Below are 20850 nucleotides of genomic sequence, written 5' to 3'. Positions count from 1 at the left end.
CGCCAGAGGAGTTGTCATGGGCATGAGAAACTAGTAACCTCTGCACTGAAGATCAATGCTGATCACTGCGATGCTCTCTTTTTGTTAAATACACTATTATTTTGGGCAAATTTGCCTTGTCTCTTTTACAATATCACCTTCACTTCTACTAATACGCGGTTCGAGCTTGCAGCCCTTTCACTTCACGTTGCCAGCATTGATGCTGACTGACCAAGCACCAAGCCTTGTCCAAAACACTCTTAGCATTCCTCGCCGTTTGGGTACTCTCATCATTCCCTCCGTGTCAAAATAATACCGCAGGAACTGCAAATTCCATCAAAGTTTATGGAAATTGCAGTTTCGTCCATTTAGACCTCGCTCTTGGCCAGATAAACTGCTTCGCCAGCTCCTCTAATGGCCTTTACTCATATGCTTCATGAGCATATTGCGTGACGCATCCCGTATTTATGAGGACAAAAGGGGCCATTGCGCCGTCCAGAGCCTCAGCTGTACATATGGGCTTCAAAGAAAAGGTCGCAACAAACAGGAATTCCTTGCTCTTTGTCAAACTGCAACACAACACAGTCCTCTTTTGGGCTACATAACAGAAGTTAACCATCAAAGTCTGTTACTATATTTACAGGCTCTGCGGCCACTTCGTATTCTATGTTCATCTATCTTTGTTGTTCGCTTGTTTGCGTCGGTATCCCTAAGATTCTGACATCCTCCTGACTCGGGGAAAAACTCATTTCGGGCTCAGATGCGGCCGGTCAAGTGCCAGCAAGCATCATATACTAGTCCAGCTTCAGCAAAGTGTCTGTCCCTGCCCTAAATTTTGTCAACTTTGCATAAGCCACTCGTTGTTCAGCAGGTCTTGCACTTTTGCCCTTTGATCCGGTTGGTGCTTAAGCAGGCCGGCTAGCATGTCCTCTGCTCCTCTTCCGGCGTCATAACCTCACCAAGATTCTTGTTGCGGATTTCGCGAGCGGTTTCCTTATTAGACTTGTCGTTTTCGGTGTTGAATATTCTTACTTGGCAGATGGCTCTTTCGGGCCAGAGAAAATCTCCCCCTCGTAGTCTTTCTCATCTTACGGAACTTTGGGAATTGGGAGAGATCCTCTCAGATCTATTGCTTGTTTCAACGGGCGATCTGCGCTAACACTTGTTCTTCTTGTAGACCTTGGAGACTCCGCAGTGCCGAAACGATGTTTGCCGGGCGAGAATTTGGGAAATTTAGTGAACTAGAAAGGCGAATGCTAACAGAACCCATCTGCAAGGCGGATGCACCGACCATTTAGGACGGCTGAGCTTCAACAGAATTGCCGGATATTTTGCGACGAATGTCAGTAACGCTTTCTTGAAGATCAAGGCTGCTTGGTGTTCACCATTGGCTGAAGCACAGGATAGACCAGACAGAGGTGCGTTTCTGAGTCTGAAGGCAGGTAGTTCGCGGCAGTCGGTTTCCTTCATACAGGCGACGAAGGCCATCATCACAACGTACGTTAGTGTGTTTTCGTGCTAGTCACGGCTGAGACATACGATCGAGGAGCCGCCATAATCTAGCTTGTGAATAACCCGATGCCGGCTGCCGTGAAGCCCATCTCCAAGACAAATTGAATGATGGCCTCCTGGTCAATAATAACGAAGTTTCTTCAGCCAAGAATTATCGCCATGACATCCGTCATAGTAGAGCCGTCTCCAGAGTCCATAGTCGTGAGGGATGTTGGGAATAGTCTCTTTATACACGAGCCCCAAAGGGCTTTGGGGACTCTGCCGGCCTTTCATCATTCTCTGTAGACATTTGGGGATTCAAGATCAGGTAAAATAGAACCAGGGAGCGGGTTTCGATGATTGTCGTCAGTTGTGCTCTCAGTATCGAACTGAGACACAAGTTGGGCGGCAGTTGGTTATTGACCAACTGGTTCAATTACGAAGGCACATCAACTATGCAGTAACCATCCACGAACCAACAAACTTGACAGGCCCAGGATGCTACCCCGTAGATGGACATGCAAGTCGTGTTCCCAAACTCTTGCAAATCCGTGACAGTCGCATCCGCTGCGTGGCGCAGCATGATGCAGAGCTCATTCCACCCAATAGCTGTGTTGTCTGGTATCGCCATCTACAATCTGTCGGCCGACGCCGTTTGGTATCGTCGGGGACGTTGCCGTGCTCATCGGTCTCAAGTCGCCACACATGAGTGATATGGACAGGCAAGTAGAACTAGGTGCGCGTCTATTTTGCAATCAGAGTAGCTAAATTTGGTGTCTACCTTTCAGAATCCCTTAACGAACAGCCATGTTTGGCGGAATACTACAAGGTTATGGGCACCGTCACTCGGCTCGTTGCCGGGGCCTACCATCTTGAGAGCGTTGAGGATGGGTTAAGACGCACGTGTGACGTCAAGGAATACTAGTTTCGTAATAGTATGGCAACTTTTAAGTTTGAATTTCGCATTCTGGAGGCACTGCCTAGTTAATTTATTTAATAGCTAGTTTATTTATACTTACATACTACCCTCGGAATGGAACACACCTTTTTTTAAATTATCACCCAATAGGATTTCGGTAATGCAAAATTTGGTAATACGTACATGCCTCGAGGGTGGTCAAATCCAATACCTTGGAACCAATAGTCCATGTAAGCGCAAGGAGTTGAGACTGGTTCGAATTGAACAGCAGTTATCTTGACCTGCTGAGGCTTTTCGGTACAACACAAGCCGCCATATGTACGGCTACCCGTGAAGTGATATCATGCAAGTGAAATGGTTCACCTAGGTCTAGCTAAAATAGCAACTTCAGCTTTGCCACTTCAGCTTGTCTCTCCTGCAGGCTGTAATGTAACCTTGGTCTTGCTCCATGTCGTCGTTCTCCGGCCGCTCTGCTCCACCAGTTCACCACACCATCAAGACATGAGTCAAAATACAACCTTGTTAGGGCCGATGGGCCGCTGCATGCAAGTCATTCGATCTAGTTTTTCTTTTGTACAATACACCAGGAAAGGTTCAAGGAGTCTGGTGAGCTATCACCGTCGGGGCTGTAGAAGATGGGATGGGTTTTCAAAACAGCTTGTATTTGGAGCCTCTTGCCACAGAACATTGACCCGACATTGAGAAAACGTAGCGGCATGGCCGACCAGCCGATTCTCCTTTGGTGGCTAGACAAGAGGCTCGGGGAATCCATAGAGCATCGGCGTCAAGGTGTAGCAAGTTCCTTGGCTGAATGCTGCGGCTGCATGTACGGCTTACTCCTTGGGGAAACAAGACAGGAGAAACTATCGTGGCGCTGGCCATCTGCCTGTTGTGCAACGTCGCTTGGCCTACGGACTGCGATCACGTATAGTCCGCATGTCCCATTACCTACATTTCGTTCCATTTATGCATGTCATCTTGCCGGGGGATGTAGCTACCTTGACTGTTGCCCATTCTATGATGATGCCTGACCACAAGTTCATCAGCATTATGCCGAGGTCTTTTTTGGGCATCCGAATCGTACACTTGCGGCTTGGGCGACTCCGTTACTCACGGTTTCTTGTTTCGATAGCTGCTTTGACTACCCTTGTCAACATGGTCGTCTTTGCATGTTGCCGTATGGTTTCACCCAACGGCATGTCAGGCACCGCCGCTCACGGACATGCCTTGACTGACAACGCACCTTGTTGGAACAATTGACTGGTTGGCAAAAGAAACTTCTTAAACTTGTAATAGATGCCAAAATTGGGATTCTGCATGGTCTCTGGAGCCTCGCCCAGCGCGGGACTCAACGCACAACGAATCCTAATGGTGAAAGCTGTACCGGCCGTTATTCACGAGAGGAAATGGCAGAAACAACCCCCCACGTAGATTTTTAAAATAAAACTGCCGAGCGAATCGGCGCATCATATGCTCCCCCCTGTGGCAATTATTTTCCTGCAAGTGAATCCCCTCAATTGCATGGAGCTGATTTCGCTGCGTTGCCCTTACGTGGCATTTGGTCCCTGTTGATATGCAGGAACCCTGTTTGATCATGACACATCCAAATCAACTACTATCTGCATCTCTCTTTTGCTTCTGTCTATCCATATCCACATGTAAACAAGTAGACAAGGTCCTGTGCATCCTCCCGACATCCCGACTGCCATGGATGTCTTGTAACCTTTGGCCAGCCCACTGCAACACCACCTTTGACCGTATACCCTGGCTCTGCTCCTGTATTTCCCGCGGCCGGGCAGGTGGAAGCGATTATCTGTGCCGAACCAAGGTCCGCCAATGGCCCGACATGGCGGATAGAAGTCGGCGTTTGCATGTTTGGACTCCGCGGGAAGATAACGTTGCCGTTATTGGAGCCGACTTGCCATCTGTTTCTTTTGCTGTAAACTGAAAAGATACACCCCTGTCAATGTGCATCGTATGCTACCCCCTGGATGAAGGCATCAACGGCGTAGGGTCTACGACTTGCGCTTGGCGACCATGGCAAACACACAATGCGAAACCACAAGAACAGCCCAAGCTCTAGCTTTTGGAGGACTATAGCAAGAACCTCTGTTGAACACCGAACCCGGCATGGATGACTTCACATTGAACGGAAAGGACAGGCGTGGCAGAGGCGAAATACGATGCATATTACTCGACGTTTGCCGGGCAACAATGAATCGGGCTCTCGTAGAAGCTATACTTTTGAAGTTACTATTGTGCAAGCATATAGTTGGCCGTGGGATGAACTGGCTCTTCTTTCCAGGCTAGCCTTCATGCGGCGTAATAGGAGTTCAGCTTCAATATCCTTGCGCCAGTGTGGGGGAACCGGTGGCAATACTACTATTATGCCGCCAAAATTAGGTCCTCTGGGTGTGAAAAGTTGTGGGAGAGTTGTACTGGATGTACGAACATATGCATGTTGGGTCGTAAAATGCCAAGCGTCTTTGAATCCCGTTGACAGGAATCCACTCCCGCCATCAACGGTTTAAAGAGGAGAAAATGCAACAAGGCGATGCAGGCTCGGGGTGTATTCTGTTGCCCGCATTCTGGACGAGCGGAAAGCAGTATAGTGTTTTCCGATTCCGCAGTAAACCGTTGCGGTGTGAGGTCCCGTTTTAATCCTCGTTCATTTATTTCTACAGGGACGGAGATGTTGGGAAGGGAAGAGCTTTGCCCTGGCGCTGGAAGGTGATTGACACAAGTCCGATGATGATGCAGACCATGGTTGGTTCTCATGCAGTATCCAGAACAAGTTTGAGAGGAGCGTTGCCTAATGAAGGCAGTTAACTAGCATTATTTCTTGCAAGGGCCTAATAGTTCATTCTAGCAGATGTCAATACCCTACAAGCAATGGTAGGTCTCTGCTTGTGTCGGCTACACATGAAATAGACGTATTTCAGATCTAGAGGAAGCCAATCATCACATCTCCATGAAGGAAATGCTTGTATCCGTTGGACCAGCGATGGGGCATGTGCAGAATGCTTTATGTGTACGCCAACACCCCCTACTGCTCTCGCATGAATTGGTCTGAGTAACTGCAGGGATGTAAAAGCTGAGCATCCAAAAGTCTCTTGTTTATTGACGGCTTGATCGTATACCTGCAACTTGCGCGCTAGCCTCACGTAGCCCTTATGCGGGCTGTCGACACGGATGTAAGTCATTGGATAGAGTCTCGGCAGAGAGAGCTGCATCTTGATTCCGTGCATATTACTCTCTTTACATGCACCGGGAAGTCCGAGAAGGACAGAAACTCTGTCTTTGGAAAACAAGCTGTCAAAAGGATACAGGACGCGGCGAACAAGTATAAATAACCAGCTCTCCTCTCGAAACATCTCAATCTTCATTCCTACTTTGCTTCAGCGACTTCAATTCAAATCCATCCACACACACCCAACTGCCTTCACCATTTCTAACTTTGGATCTACCACATCTCAACATGAAGCTCCTCGCTGTCGCCGCTCTCCTTGCAGGTGCTGCCATTGCTGCTCCCACTTCTAACACCGGCGGCGGTTCGGTTTGCCCTTCTGGTCTCTACAGCAATCCCCAGTGCTGCTCTACTGTTATTATCGGTGTCATCGCCCTTGACTGCAAATCCCGTGAGTATTGCCATCTTGAAGCGCAACCCTGAAAAGATTATACCAACTCCAAGAATAGCTAGCGAAGTCCCTCGTGATGGCACGGACTTGAGGAATATCTGCGCGAAGACCGGACAGAAAGCTGCATGCTGCGTAATTCCTGTTGTACGTTTAGAATCTCGCCCAGTGAACCGATTCAAAACGATGGCTTCCGTACTGACACAACCATGAAAAGGCTGGCCAAGCCCTTCTCTGCGAAACCGCGCCGGGCGCTTAGGAAACTGCGTACCTTCGGGTCAAGTACTATAGCCAATCAGATGGTTCACAGTTCTGGTCTCAAATCTGTCCTTGATGACTATGGATGGTGGCTTATAGTCGAAGATTGGGAATAGGGTAGATACTTCGCTTCGGTTACAAAGTTTGCTACTTCTTGTATCGAAATGGCGCCGACATTAAGGAGACGAAGGCTTTTCATATTCTCTGAATATACATACATATAAACATGATTGGAGGTGATATCGCAGTGAATCTGCAAGTCTATGTTGTCGGTTATACACACAAGGTGGACAAGAATACACATCCTGTCGTCGATAAAGAACAGCGTGTGCTCTCAGGGGTGATGCAAGTCTCTCCTGCAAATCTTGTAGGTGGGTATTATTGCCATCTTGAACAGTAACATTGACACCAGAATGGAAGGACTTGTAGTTACCGTTGCTGCCTCTTATCGACTTTCAGCTGTGCTGGCTTGGAACCGTAAGTCGCCGTCACTTGTACAACGCGAGAGAGCTCGTTTGTGCGGAGCCAGTTCAAGTCTAATATAATGAAGACCATGATTTCTTCCTATGGAGATTGTTTCCAGGCAGGCAAGCGTTGGCTGCTTGTCATTGTACAAACGTGCACGATGTTTAACGCCAAAGGCATCCATCCCAGCAGAGAACCTCGAATGGGAGCAGTATTTTAATCCCAGCACCATATTGGGTTATGCTGTTGCGAGAATCAGCAATGCAGGTTTGGGAAGTAATGACGGAGGATGAAATGAAATCATGGCAAAGGGAATAGCCCTACTGCATATTGCAAATGCGCGTACCACGAAATGACGGAAATGAGCATCTTGGCGACGTCTTAATTGACGCTGGTCAGGTTCAAGTCGCCTTAGTGTGGCGTGGGACGTCTAAACAGACGCAATTTCCATAGTGAAAAGGTACTTTGAGGGTTATATTTCTGAGTTGTTGAGTGTTCATGTGAGCCTTCTTGGTTCCGCTTTCCAAGCTCTATCCTTTGGAGAACCAACCTCACGGTTGTACTATAAGCTTGAAGCTTGATCCATGTTTCAGGTCATTTCAGTATCTCCATACCCTTCTTTTATTAGATTCAGGCTTCGGGTTTAGCCAACAACTTTGAGCGGGCTCTAGGCGATGCATTTCGCCAGGCAGTGTCTCATCTGAAGGATGGGGATTGAGTTGTAGTACGTTGAGGAGAATTGCCTACCAGGTATAGTATATGATTGAGGGCCTTTAAGAAACCAGGAACTATTGACTCTTGCCGCCATGTCAAATACGGAAATGATCAACACTAGCCTCTTGAGGATGCTTCAAAGTCCACGCCAAGGAGCGATTTGTGGAATAGTATTCTCGGTCGGCTCTGGCCAAAAAAGCCCTCAAGGTATTATCCCAGTGGCCATGGCGACCATGCAAGGCAACGCAGCGAAGTTTCAGGAACTGCTTGTCAGTAGTTTAGTCTTGCTTTCCGATGCAAGCAGGTTTCATCGCATACTCCAGGGGAAATTCACCAAAGTTTCAACTCAAAGTGCCAGCCGGAGCGTCCAACCACAACCGTTCTTGCACACAATGCGCGTCATAACATGGCACATCTCGATAAGCGAACGGGTTTACTACCATTATTCCAAGATCGGGACGGCGATCGGGGCCACACACTTGTCCTTAGTGGCTTCAAGCTAGCAACGCCGCTCCAATGAATGCCGCGTGTGGCGGAGAGATGAGCTGGACTGCGGGACATGACGTAGTCCTCCATTGGCCTGGGCTTGACGTCGTCGAGCAGTTGATTCGTTGATTCCCAGACTGTAGCGGAGACGTTGTCGCTCTAAGTTGCGGCCCAGTTGCAAGGTCCAATGGTGATGATGATACGGCCATGGGGCAACACGCAACTTGGAGCTAGTTGACGAGGACAGAAGACGTCACTGGTTGTGAGGAGAAGGCCTCCGAGTATAAGATGCAAGTGTCTCCTGCCAGAAGAGTTGTTATCAGTTGGCGTAATACTCTCCATCGCTACAAACTTTACAACTTGCCATATAACTCTATATACCCAACCCACACACCATGGATTTCGTCAAGAAGGCCGCCGAGGGCATCAAGGGCAACTCTGGTGAGAAGAAAGACCAGGCTGCACAGGGCCAGGGTGGCGAGCAGCAGGACTACGTCGACAAGGGTAATTTCCAAAGCGTCTATTCCTGTACACCTAGATGCTGACCACCTCGTAGCCTTTGGCATGGCGGCGAGCAAGAGCGGCCACAACATCGACCGCAACACCCAGGAGAAGATCACCGACGCCGGTCGGACCGCCTACGAAAAGGCCACTGGGTAGGTGACTTGACTCTGTCACGGATGATGAGACTAGTTGACTGACACGCAACGTAGAAGCAAGGTCAATCCCAAGATCTCCAACTAGAGAGCCAACCGCCGGTCGCCTATTGCATTCCCGAATAGATTGTCAATGGCTATGACGTGTGGTCTATATTTCACTTATACCTACCCTTTCGAATAAAAAAAGTTGAACCGCACCAACTGTGTTTGGAAACGATGTGCAGGTCGTGAACAGGCTTGAGCTCATTCGTACTCTTGCTTTGCAATTAGCACCTTTAAAGTTATGAGTGGTGGTTCCATGAATTCGACCGTTGCCAAAGGTCATCGTTGCCGCGCCTCTATGGCAAATTGTTGACGACTAGATCGCGTGCAGGCGCAAATAACATTTGAAGTCACTGCGCTCGCCAATGGACCCAAGGCTCGCGCCGCTGACTGTACAAGTTTTTGAACAAGTTGCATGCTCTGCTAAAAATCGTGGCTAGAGGGAAATCTGTTCAACTCTAAAAGCGACACGATTGTAGGTGAAAACAAATTTCAATGTTCCCAGAATACCAGACAATTTGCACCCGGCACCGCCACAAGGGAGGGACAGCAGTGTGGCGCCTCAACGGCACGTGCATAGACATCAAACTTAGGTCTAGGTAGCACTGAAGCCCAAGTATCTACCCCGCTCGTCTCGTCTCGTAACGACATCTGAGCTGCCTCATAGACCTCAAGCTAGTTAATTCAACCTATCACATCACGCAACTCTTGGGGCTGTTTGTCCAAATTCCATGGCTCCTATCGACTACTCCAAATGGGACAACATAGACACCGATTCCGAGCCAGAGGCATTGCCACAGCAGACGCCTGCCCCCAAGGCAGTCCCACCGCCCGTCCCTACATCATCCGTTTCGGCGGAATCACAGAGCGCTTCCGGAACTGTCCAAGCCGTTAATCATTGTCCGCTGCGATTCTGAGAAGCGTAGACTCCCGCCGTGGTCTGCCACCATAATTCCCGCAGACCATGCAGTTTTCTCGCAGCGGGTGCCTCCCGTACCGGGGCTGATCAGCATCCCGCTAGTTCTCCACCGCATGGGTACCAAGTCTGCCAATAGGGCTGACCTCGATAATCAGATCGCGACTTACCTCAACATCGATTCTGACAGTGGTTTCGCGCCCCCCACGTGGCAGTCACATGTTGGCACCGTCTTAGTCGCTCGGAAGGACAGGAGGCCATTACTTCCGCAGCATCTTGAGGGCGTGTGGATGTACTGCGACTACATTCTAGACGTCTTTGGAGAAGGACAAGGCGCGCCGAGCTGGCTATACAATCGTCCGGCGTTTGAGAAGTGGTGGGAAGGTTACTGCAAGGAACAGAAGTGTATGCGCTCCGGGAAGGGAGGCAAGCATGATCCTGACGATTGGCGGGCCGTCGCGTCGCCATACGAAAGCGAAGACTCCTGAGATGAAGTAGTCGTATGTTCTGGCCTACGAGAATGCCGTCTTGGGACGGTTTGGCGTCCCATAGACTCGCACCAGTTCAGGTTATCTCTCATACAGCTGTCTGGTTTCTGCAGCGAGGACCCTCAATTGCTGCATTCCATCAACTATGGTCTGATCGAGCCGGTTCCCGACGAAATCCTGCTGTCGTATAGGACTGAGAAGCTTGATACCTTGAAGCGTCGTACACCTAGATAGGTGTACGTAAAGACTAGCAAAATCACATTTAGAATATTCACCGTTGGTTGTACGATTTCCTTGCAGCTCTAAAAGGACCTCGGTCAGAGAACGTCTTGCCTTGAGCTTTATAGTCAGTAACAACAAACGCTGGAACAACAGCATTTTGCTGATATGGACTTGAAGCGGGGGTTAGCCGGATTGATAGAAATCTCCCATCAGGAGGACAACAGGAATCCCGCCAAATGGCTTTTCCGGGCAGTCTCGGAGCGATTGAAGGTGCTGGCTAACGTCGTACAGAGTGGCTCCTCCAAGCATGCTGATCTCGTCCACGACGAGTACCATCTTCTGCTTCCACATCTATTTCTTCGCTTCCGAGAAAGGAGGAAGTGGTTTGTTTGGACTACGATGGGCATCCAATCCACAGGCCGAATTCACCGTCGTTCCGCCGATCCGGGCTGCGGCACTACCGGACGTTCCAGTAATTTGGAGGAGATGGCGTTGAGCTCTAGCTGCGAACACATCCTTTGAGGCGTCGATAATTCTTGACTTTCCCGTGCCACCTGGCCCACCAGTGTACTGAAGGTGTTGGGCAGCCGAGTCCGGATAGACGGTGTACCTATCTAAAAAGCTGCAAACGAGTTGAAGAGCCATGGTCTGCAGATGATTGAGCGTATAGTTGGACGCGGCGATGGGGCCTAATTCTATGAAGCCGTCTGCAGGAGCGGTGTCGACGACCATTTGAGGACCCTGTACGACGGGGTTTTGGCTATGGCGCGGGAGGGGAATTTCCGTGTCGTCGTGGCGAACAAGTATGTCGTCTATGTCGGCGTTACCCGTGGAGTGTCGAGCATCCATCCAGCATTTGAAGGTACAGTAAATCGTGTGGTTTTGAAGCCTACCGTTTAAGGTACACTGGATGCTCATCATGGTGATCGTCGCTGATGAATCCTTGAAATATTGGCACGGCGTACTGGTGTGGCTGTCGGATTTTTTGGATCCAGTCATGATACTCGGGTGACGGGCCTTCAAGACAGATATGAGATTCATCGTCGCCTCCCCCCTGCCGGCGCTGCAGACTTATCATGGACATATAGTCGTACAGACACAAATCTCTCAAAATAGGGCCTCTGAATGCGTAGACATCGAAATATAGGAGAGCTCGCCCACCCTCTCTGAGTGGAATGGTCTCGGGAGGTTCCTCGGCGTCAGTTAGTTGGCCAGCCAGACACCGCAGACGTGGCCATCGCCGAAAGATTGACCAATATAGTGCCGTTAGGTTAAGGAATGACCAATCCGGCTCGTTAGTGAAATCAGGGCCATAGCCAAGAAGGTGGTAATAGACCTCTACGGCTGACGTCGTGGTTATGGCGGGGGCCGACTGCCAGTGATTTGTTTTTGTTATATCGCTTAACGAGTGAGTCGTCCCGCCGGATCCTGAGCAGGCCCTCCTCCGTAAATCCCGTCTCCTCGACGATCTTCCAAGGTGCTTTAAACCGATAGGCCGTCCGCTTGTAATTCTCCGCACCCTGCTCGACAAGTCCCTGTAGCGAATACTTAAGATAGGTGTAGGTGTGTAAATGAACTTGATAGCAGAACGCGATGAAGTTGGATTCTTCATCGCAGACCGCAGTAAGAACCTCGATGCTATCCATTATTCCGCACGACATGGATTGGTCTCCTCTCTTGGCGGACGGCCCTTCCAGCATCTTCATCTAAGCACTCATGAAAAACCGAGTCCACGTACCGAATCACTCGTGTACGCCCGCCAGGCGAGGATCGATGCAGCTCAGTTGATGGAGCGTCGTCTGTGTGGCAGGATTCGTTGGCAGGCTGAGAGGGTGCATTGAGATTGAGGTAAGTAGTTCATCGATACTTGTGAATCCGTTTTCTTCCAGGCCTCGGTCGCTATCCGAGACTATGTGGTCCCAGGTGCCGTCTGTGTCTTCTCACCTACATAGTACAGACGGCTCCTCCCTCCGCATGCGGTCCATGATAATGCTTGGAACATGGGTGCTGTCAGCATATCGCCAGTTCTCCATCTCGGCCCGATCGATTTTGATATGTTCGTAAAGGGGGTTATTCTTTTGAAGCCATACGAGGGCGGCAGTGACCCGAGATTTGCGTACTTGGAGTACATGTGCAAGCTGGTGCGGCACTCGAAGCACACGGAGGGTGTGGCTTGAATTGTAGCAAAAAGCAAAGGCAAAGGCACACCTGTGGCACGGCTAGTGGCGTAGTGTAGAGCGCGGAAGGAAGAACCTTTCGTTCCTCAAGGGCCAAGGCACAAGGCACCAGAGCGAAATCGGACAAATGCCGCAACGCGACCGACGCACACCAGTTGGAGTATTATGCATGAAATCTCCAGCTGTAAGACATACCAATGGCGACTGCCTTCTCCTTCTCCCAACCCCTCCGACTCCGGACTCTGTCCTCAGCAACCCTCACAATGCCCGGCTTCGTCCTCACCAAAGACCACGTCCGCAAAGCATTCTCCCACCTAGGGGAAATCCAAGACCTCGAGCACCGCAAAAAGTTCCTCACAGAGTACACGGTCCCCAACGTCACATGGACCTGCACCGGCAGCGCGCACTCGCTGGCCGGGACGCGGCACAGCGTGCAGGACCACGAGGACGCCACCTTTAAGCGGCTGGGGCGAAACCTCACGGGCCCCATCAAATTCACGGCAACAAGAGTCATTGTCGACGCGGAGCGCGAACAAGACGGCTGGTGGTGCACCGTCGAGACCAAGGGCGAGGCCACCAGGACCACAGGCCAGCCGTACAACAACGAGTACGCCTGGCTGATGCGCTGGAACGACGAGGGCAAGATTGTCGAGATACGAAGCTACTGGGACACCATGCTCTCTGAAAAGGTCCTCCTGGGACAAGAATGAGGAAGCAGCTCCGAGGGGGGGGCCAGTCACGACAAGGACACGCCACATACGGGAATATACAACAGATTCTCGGCAATTTATAGACAATATATACACTTTTTCGCCAGCAGGAGTAATTCATGTTCGTGGTATCACAGGTCTCACCCCACAGCAAAGCCTGCCTTTGCTGCACCAAGACTCTCCGCGCGTCCAGGTCCCTCCGTCTACGCCTTCTTGGGCGCCCAGCCAAGACGGTTGTTGCCCGCGTCAAAGACAACCAGCGCCGCCTTGAGGGCAATGTCGCCAAAGATGTTCTGGCCAAGCTGGCCGCTGCTCTGGATGCCGCCGAAGCAGGTCGAGCTGCCCTCCTGGGCGGGCGCGTAGTTGATGATGCTGCCGGGGATGGTGATGGTGGCCCTGCCCACGCCGAAGCGAAAGTCGGGCAGCGTGGCGCCGCAGTCGAAGACGTAGCCGCCCATCTGCCGGTTGTTCTGGGCGCCCTGGACCTGGGCGTAGTAGTCCTCGACGATGCCGTCGTCGATGAGGAGCAGCGTGGTGCCCGTGTCGGCGATGCCCTGGATCTGCGCGGGCTGCAGGTCACCGTTGCCCACGGCGTATCCGGAGGCAGTGAAGCCCCAGAAGCCGCGGCTGCTGTCGACCTCGGTGTAGGAAATCTCCCCGTCGTGCTCCTGCTCGTCAATGTAGCCAAAGTTGTAGGTGCCGTCTAATTGCTCCCCCGTTAGTATTCTGCTGCTTCTACCTTGGACGGTGCGAGTGCTTACCGGCAGCGTGCTTCAGGTTGGCCGTGAACAGAGGCGCCTTGAGGCTGTCCTTGATGTTGGAGAACCACGTCTTTTGCTGCGTCGGCTTGACCGTGTTGATCTCGTCAAAGGCGAGGCCGAGGAGGCCGGAGTTCTGGGACGGGCCTCTGGTGAACTGGTCAGAGACCGTCTTGGCAGATTCCACGGCCTGCTCCTTGACGGTCAACCCGCCGACGGTGACCTGGTCGAGGTAGACGTCACCTTGGCAGGTGCTTCCATCGCCGTACTGGATGGACCAGGACGCTCCTTCAAGCGGCTTGGCAGACGAGCTGGATTGGATGTCATAGATCTTCTGGCCGTTGACCTGGCTCTGCTGGGTCTCGCTGCTAAATACCCAGAGGTCACTTGAGCCGGTATCAAAGTCGAGATATAGCTTCTGGGGAGGAGTACCGATGTCAACTTCGGCCAGATATTCCAGGTCACCAACCCCGGGGGGAGGTTTGGCAGGATCTGAACCAGTGCCATCTTGGCGCTTCTGCAGTCCCAGGTCCTCTTCAATACGAGACACCAGGGAAGAAAGCTCTGTAGGCAGAGGAACGTTGTACTTGTTGTAAGCCTTGGCGAGGGCCAGAGGGCCGTTGGGCTTGAAGTTCTTGTTGTGAACGGCGTTGATGGAAAGAGTCTGGGTCTGACCAGCTGCAGGTAAAGCAGCGGCGAGGTTGCCAGCTATGGCGAGGGAGGCAAGAAAGGCTCCAAAGGTTTGCATCGTGATTTGTCTATATGATACGTGTTGCTTGGCCAAGAATGTTGAAAACCGGTGGTGATGAGAAGCCAGCCAGATTGCAGAGGAGGCGGTGGCGGCTTCAATTTATACCTTTTGCTCGAGATGCCATGGCTTGATGGCAATGTCAAACAATATCGTATCAAAGGAGCTCCCATCTTCCACGAAGCCCTTCCACGCCCTTGGACGGCACCACTTTGCTACCTTGGCGAACCATGCACAAGCCGCATCACATAGGAGCCCATGATGGTACCAAAAGGGCAGTTCGGTCCTCAAATGACCAGGTTGCTTCGAGACAAGAAGGGAAGTTGATCTCTCGAGATCGTCATATTGGCACCATCTGCCCCGGACCAGGAGCTCAAAACGCCTCATGGGCCACTTCACGAGGCCCAACATGGTGCGGCGGCGACTATACCTCATTGGAGCAGTGGCCTCGCCAAACAGGGCCCAAGGAACAAGAAAACAGGTACTGGTCAACAAAGAACCTTGGGATGAGCCTGCAATTTAGACGCGGGCCGAGCATGTTGGCGTAGCCAGTCGGTATTCGCAGAGAGCCAGGCAGACGAAATGAAGGAGACGGTTGAGCTAGAAATGGAGACATGGACATGATACAGACCCAGGCACGCAACTTGCAACAAAGAGGTCAACTCGTATAGTTCTCTTGCGCCTAGCAACATGGCTTGCCAGGGGGGGCCAGATGGTGGTAGTTTGTCGTCTTCCAGAACCAGCCACTGAGGCGTGGCAAGAGGGAAGCGCGAAAAGCCACCGCCGATCACATGGAGCAAACTGATATTACGTGACTGTTTAGAGACGGTGCGATTGAGCTGGGAGCGCATCAAGAGGCCGGCTCGACTAGTCAGCTGGGCAAGTAGGAAGTTCTCGCAGCAATAGCAAAGGTTGGGCAACCAGACATGTTAGTGCAATTCGATTCTCTATTCGACACAAACGCCGGCACTAAACTGAAAGCCTCCCCACCATGTTGGTTCCGTCTTAGCCGATAGGGTCAGGGGGGCCCTGGACTGTTATACATACATACAAGACTACGTGCAATAGCAACTCACAAACTAGAACATGTGCCTTTGTTAATCGTCGTAGAATTAGATTGTCGTGGGGGAACCGGCCGGTTGAGGAAGGAGCCTGATCTGCCATGACGAGTTGTGTGGAAACAACAGTAGACTCTAGAGTCCGTTGGACACTGGAACCCCGGATGGTCACGACGCACAATGCAGCGCCCGCAGCTTGTGCCACTTTGTGGAGAAGGCCTGGAGATTTCTGCGGTGTCTCTGATGCGCCGCACAGGCTTTGTCTCGGGTTAAGAAGCTTACTCAAGAGGTTGTCAACCATGCAGTTAGTTAGTTTAGGGTAGTGCCTGGCTTGTCTCTAAAGTCTGAACCCAGGCGGATATTACTTTCGCGTCAACGAAACGAAATAGGAAAAAAGCGTCGAAAAGCTCCAATATACTAGAATCTAGATAACTCATGCCAAGTAGCGGCCCGTCCGTGAAAAAGTCTTGGCTGTGCGGCGTATCAACTGATTGACGGGTTACTTGCGGATCGGCAGCGACCGAACCAAAGTCGGGGTTGGGCATCCTGCAGCACCGCTCACTTGACCTCAAGATCAGCATAAGAGACGTCGAATAAGGCCGCCATCACGGCCGCCGAGAATGGATTCGTTGCAGTTGGGAGCCTGTTCTTACGGTAGCATCGGGGCCCAAGGAGGCACATCAGGCCACGGTCAACCCGGGGTAATGTCTCGTCGCTGTTCGGAGCGAGGCGTCGCAGAGGTGCAGGGCACTTGTCGCAAAGTCCCGACTCCCGAGTTGGAACGTGTTGGGCGGCATTCCCTGCCGAAATCTCACCTACCGCTTTCAGATGGTTCCCGTCCCTCCTCTATCTTGGCGAAACATCCCTACAGGGCCAAGTTTGACAGGAGTATGGAAGATCTAGGCTGTTATTGGAAGGTTGGGATCCCTGTCAGAGGTCCTTCATCCGGAAGTGCCCTGGTATTTTCGGCAACGCCTATCCGAGCAGACGCCTCGTGAGGTTTCATGATTCACCGCAGGGCTGTGGTCTTGGGCAAGTAGCCTGTACATATGTACGTACTTTCATCGGTTATTCTAGCATGAGAAATGCAATAATGATGAATGGTCGGGCAATGATCCTTTGGGGCCCTTCGGGACGATTCTCCACCGTCACGATTCACGATCCTGGCCAGCAGTCGCTTCGCTGTTCCTGTAGCCGACATCAGAATTCATATGCGATCGCAGGTTTCATATGTATTGGTGCGTGTTGTGTTTTCAGTGACTGTGGATATTCTGTTGAATCACCTACCCGATGCGTCGAGACTCGTGATGAATGCCTTGATACCCGAATGATATCCACGAGAATCCATGCATGTAATACTTGCTATTTCCGACGCGACAGGATCCGGTGCAGATGAGCAGTTGGCGGTGCCTTTATAAACGGCCAAGTTGTCATGTCGATTTAATTCCCAATGACATGGGATTCTGATCAATGCATTCAAGCATCAAGCGATGCTCTGGGCCGGACTACGCTGCCAAGTAGTCTGTTTCAAATGGCGTCGCCGCTCAACATCGGTTACAGGGAAGAACACAGGTAACGGGAAATCAACAGTGTTTGCCGGCTATAAGTTGCCGTGTGCATAAAGAACAGAATCGCCCGTGTTTCAGCCCTTTGTGCTTGAACTTGGTGTCGGATGGATCATGGCGGCATGTTGAATCACTTACCAAATTATTCTTATGCGCCTGAAACATCAGAATCGTAGATTTCATGGAAATGGACCAATTCTACTATTCGCTTTCTGGCAACTCTGTATCGGCGTTGGAAAAGAGACAGAGTACTGACAACTTTCTTTTTTTACAACTATATAATAAAATAAAAAGCAAAACTGCAGGCTTTCAATCACTCTTTATTCAATGTATTACAAAATCCGGTCCTACTCTCCTTGCAGATTGGAGGGTTTCCGTGGCGTAACATCGACCTTGTTCAATACTTGGTCACTACGTTAGCTGCCTCATTTATATGTAGCAAATGCCCTTCCGTCTTCGCGGTTGTCTCAAAGGATAGAAATGAAAACTCAAGGAGTGATTAGAGATGGATGTTCAATACATGGTCCGAGCAAGAAAGGCCGAGCATCATGCCAAGACGTCCATGTCAGAGACTCACTGCAATCTGTCTTACCCTGCAGCAAGTGAGTCTCAAGCTTGAACCATACATGAAGAGTCTAATTATCTATATTTATGTTCACCGCCCAGGTTACACGTCTTTGGGGGATCGTGCCGCGAGAAGCATACGAACTGCGAAGGACTCTACTTGAACAGAAAATTGAAACAACTCAGCAGTGCGGTATGCCGCAATTCACGATAAGTGGCTACAAGAGTGGCACACGATTTATCCGCTTTGTTCCCTGAAAATAGGCAGACAAGAAGTTCACCGGGGGGGCCAAAGGCGAACAAAGATGAGGCTCAACTCGGCCCGTGCAAAAGCGCAACCACAAAGAACAGCAACAAGGAATCACTGGGACAAGAGAGGCACAAGAGAAACTTAACAAATGGTATATTTGTCAAAGCCACTGTGTGTCGCATGTGTTCACTCTCTGGGAGGGTAGAAGTGGAACACTCAAATGCCTCTGTACATCTTTGCTAAATCACAAGTGTAGATGGAATGCCAGTCGAACTTGCGTTGGTACGGCTAGCTATTCACTGTTCAAACAGCAGTGTGCTGCCGTCGCTGTCTGAATGTCCATGTTCAATAAGACGCAGAATAGTATTTAACAAGCGTCTCGGCACTACCCAGCTATGCGGCCACGCAACCTCGCAAGTCTCTCCAACAGCCATGTCAGAATCAAAATCATGTCTCGAGTTTTTCAGTTTCGGGGTAGAGTTTTGTGCAACATGCTCATCGTCCCAGATTTCCGAGGAGGCCTTCAACGAAAGGTTGGAAAACCATTACATCAACCCTCGCTGGGTTTTACTCCCTGGCATTCGCTGCCATGACACAGACACACATGTTCCAGACACCGACGGATTCTGTCTGACGTACACTGACCTGAGCGCTCCATACGAAGCTGGATTCAAGTTGGGAGTTGAGATGTATTCTCCGCCATACTCGGACTTGACTCCCAAGCAAGCCGCGGAAAAAGCATCAGAGGCCTTTCAGGATGTAGAAAGAGCCGCTAATATCCGCATCATGTCCCACGAGGGATACGGAATGACGATATATGTTGCTGTCAAAGGCGGCATACGCTTAATGGTAGCCCGGAAGGCCGTCACCCTCGTCTTATTACTGGAAGACCAGCTCCTCAGCAGACTTTGCGCACCGAGCCGTCGAGACCCGAAGAATTACCATCCCATTGGAAGCAAGTCGGTCATTGCGAATCTTCAGCTGCCAGACGATCTATCCGCCCTACAACGCTATAGCGATGCAATGTCGGCGTATTTGCCTTGGGCGGGAGAGAGGCTCGAAAAAGCGCCGTGGAACGACCACCGAACCGAGCGCTTTCAGAACATTCTACGTGTGCTCTGGAGCGCTCAGGATATTACGAATATTAGGGATATTGTGAGGTATTTGTGGACAGAGGACAAGGGAAAATGTGCGTTTACTTTTCACATCGAGGACCGCATTCCTGTTGACAGGAGACAAGTCACGGAGAGGGTGTCGGCGCCGGACTACATTCGAGGACTGCCTTCGATGTTCGAGTTTCGATATGCAGAGTCGACTTTTGAGCAAGATTTCATCAGCAACTGGATAGAGCTATCGAATAAGATCATTCAGATTGCCTGCTGTTCGCCCCAAGAGTTCAGGAGCATCACAGAGAGCATTTGGAAAACGCTCGAGGAGCAAGCTGCTCTTCATAGACCGGCGTGGCCAGCCCTATTGGAGTGCCTTGGGTTGGGGACTCAAATCGACTATTGGAAAGAGAAATTGGACAGTTATGGCCATCATTATTAAAACGGTCCTGTTCGGCGCTGGCAGTGTGTTATTGAAGGATGCAAGTCTTTACGTTTATTATTCTCTTCAGCTATTCTACAACGAAATAGCTTGGTCTACAAGACCGGATCCACGCAGCTGTTAAAGCAAAATATTGGGAGAAGGGCTTGGGACTTGGAAATGAGAAGTTGTGTTGGGCTCCCAATGCCTTAAAATACGTTTTTTTTACCACCACAAAGAAGTCAACAGTTTGCTGATAAAAATAGTAGCAAATTCTGGTGTGGGAAAAGTCAGTCAAATCAGTTAGTTAGTTTCGCCTCGGATTTCAAATACAGATACATTTTAGCTTGCGTGTCACATCTGTGCCTCATCAGTAACGGCGTTTCTCATTTCTTGGCGTCATTGTTTTGTTTGAAAGTGTCGTGATTTCGAACCATAATTATTGTGCGCATTGCCAATTCTCCCACGAAGGGCGAGGCAATCCGGCCCAGGCGTCGATCTGCTCTAGACAGATACACACTCTGCAATGTCTTGAAATACGACACTGTGATGCATTGTTGTTGGTGGGCGTTGATCGGACCGTTACATTCAGGCAGTTCAAATGCCGACATCCGAGGCTGCATCGTGCCTTCCCTCCATTTGTGTCCGAAATATTGACACAGCATCGCCCCTCCGATGAGCATCTGCATGCTTCTTCATGTTTCCACCTCATCGTCGGTCAAGGCCGACAGGCAGTCAAGGTCGAAAAGACTGCAAATTCAATGGCAGAAAGGCCAGGGTTCTCCAATCACATGCAAATGATTCAATGAACCACTCCCGCTCCCCAGGTAAAGGAAACTGCAATAATGACCCGCGACTACGCCGTCGACGACCGACTATCGACTCGGTCTAGGCACCCCGCGAGCCGACATGAATGGCTTCAACAAGCCACGAGCAAGCAGCGGTTCCTGGGCCTCGAATTCATTTCCAATACCAAAAGGCTGTGCGTCTGCCAGCGCCGCCAAATAGGCCTATGGGCCCCATGGGGTTGAAAGCCTGGCCGAGCGAGTTCTGTCGGCCCGACGATCCTTGCCTACTGATGGGACCTTGTTCCTGGAAGAACATCGTCAACGCCGGCCAGTATGCCGAATCGGGAGACGTCGAGTGCAGAGGGGCGTCGTGGTTGGTTGTCGGCGTGTCGCACCAGCACAGATTTCATCGCCCGCATCGCCCGCATCGC

At 50.8% G+C, this 20850-nt stretch overlaps 8 protein-coding genes across 8 annotated transcripts; 5 read left to right on the top strand and 3 right to left on the bottom strand.

Annotated features, from left to right (window-relative positions):
* Nucleotides 1-5867: 5867 nt before the first annotated feature.
* MAA_01182 (Hydrophobin 2) lies at nucleotides 5868-6283 on the top strand (the record flags this gene model as incomplete). The annotated part of the gene is made up of 3 exons (XM_007819180.1): nucleotides 5868-6027; nucleotides 6086-6171; nucleotides 6242-6283. 3 exons carry the CDS (start codon nucleotides 5868-5870, stop codon nucleotides 6281-6283), a joined length of 288 nt encoding a protein of 95 aa, XP_007817371.1.
* Nucleotides 6284-8342: 2059 nt separating this feature from the next.
* MAA_01181 (uncharacterized protein) lies at nucleotides 8343-8691 on the top strand (the record flags this gene model as incomplete). The annotated part of the gene is made up of 3 exons (XM_007819179.1): nucleotides 8343-8451; nucleotides 8504-8603; nucleotides 8661-8691. 3 exons carry the CDS (start codon nucleotides 8343-8345, stop codon nucleotides 8689-8691), a joined length of 240 nt encoding a protein of 79 aa, XP_007817370.1.
* Nucleotides 8692-9379: 688 nt separating this feature from the next.
* Nucleotides 9380-10052, top strand: MAA_01180 (uncharacterized protein; the record flags this gene model as incomplete). The annotated part of the gene is made up of 2 exons (XM_007819178.1): nucleotides 9380-9548; nucleotides 9610-10052. 2 exons carry the CDS (start codon nucleotides 9380-9382, stop codon nucleotides 10050-10052), a joined length of 612 nt encoding a protein of 203 aa, XP_007817369.1.
* Nucleotides 10053-10625: 573 nt separating this feature from the next.
* MAA_11510 (RmlC-like jelly roll fold protein) lies at nucleotides 10626-11315 on the bottom strand (the record flags this gene model as incomplete). Its single annotated transcript, XM_011413504.1, has 1 exon — nucleotides 10626-11315. One exon carries the CDS (start codon nucleotides 11313-11315, stop codon nucleotides 10626-10628), a length of 690 nt encoding a protein of 229 aa, XP_011411806.1.
* A 263-nt stretch (nucleotides 11316-11578) lies between these two features.
* Nucleotides 11579-11920, bottom strand: MAA_11509 (uncharacterized protein; the record flags this gene model as incomplete). Its single annotated transcript, XM_011413503.1, has 1 exon — nucleotides 11579-11920. One exon carries the CDS (start codon nucleotides 11918-11920, stop codon nucleotides 11579-11581), a length of 342 nt encoding a protein of 113 aa, XP_011411805.1.
* A 794-nt stretch (nucleotides 11921-12714) lies between these two features.
* On the top strand, nucleotides 12715-13161 carry MAA_10578 (uncharacterized protein; the record flags this gene model as incomplete). Its single annotated transcript, XM_007828576.1, has 1 exon — nucleotides 12715-13161. One exon carries the CDS (start codon nucleotides 12715-12717, stop codon nucleotides 13159-13161), a length of 447 nt encoding a protein of 148 aa, XP_007826767.1.
* A 203-nt stretch (nucleotides 13162-13364) lies between these two features.
* Nucleotides 13365-14667, bottom strand: MAA_01179 (Peptidase A1; the record flags this gene model as incomplete). Its single annotated transcript, XM_007819177.2, has 2 exons — nucleotides 13365-13864; nucleotides 13923-14667. 2 exons carry the CDS (start codon nucleotides 14665-14667, stop codon nucleotides 13365-13367), a joined length of 1245 nt encoding a protein of 414 aa, XP_007817368.2.
* Nucleotides 14668-18536: 3869 nt separating this feature from the next.
* MAA_01178 (uncharacterized protein) lies at nucleotides 18537-19652 on the top strand (the record flags this gene model as incomplete). Its single annotated transcript, XM_007819176.1, has 1 exon — nucleotides 18537-19652. One exon carries the CDS (start codon nucleotides 18537-18539, stop codon nucleotides 19650-19652), a length of 1116 nt encoding a protein of 371 aa, XP_007817367.1.
* Between the last annotated feature and the right edge of the window lie 1198 nt (nucleotides 19653-20850).

The sequence above is a fragment of the Metarhizium robertsii genome, assembly GCF_000187425.2.
Source record: "Metarhizium robertsii ARSEF 23 chromosome Unknown MAA_Scf_8, whole genome shotgun sequence".
NCBI classification, from domain to species: domain Eukaryota; kingdom Fungi; phylum Ascomycota; class Sordariomycetes; order Hypocreales; family Clavicipitaceae; genus Metarhizium; species Metarhizium robertsii.
This window is presented reverse-complemented; position numbering and strand designations above follow the sequence as displayed.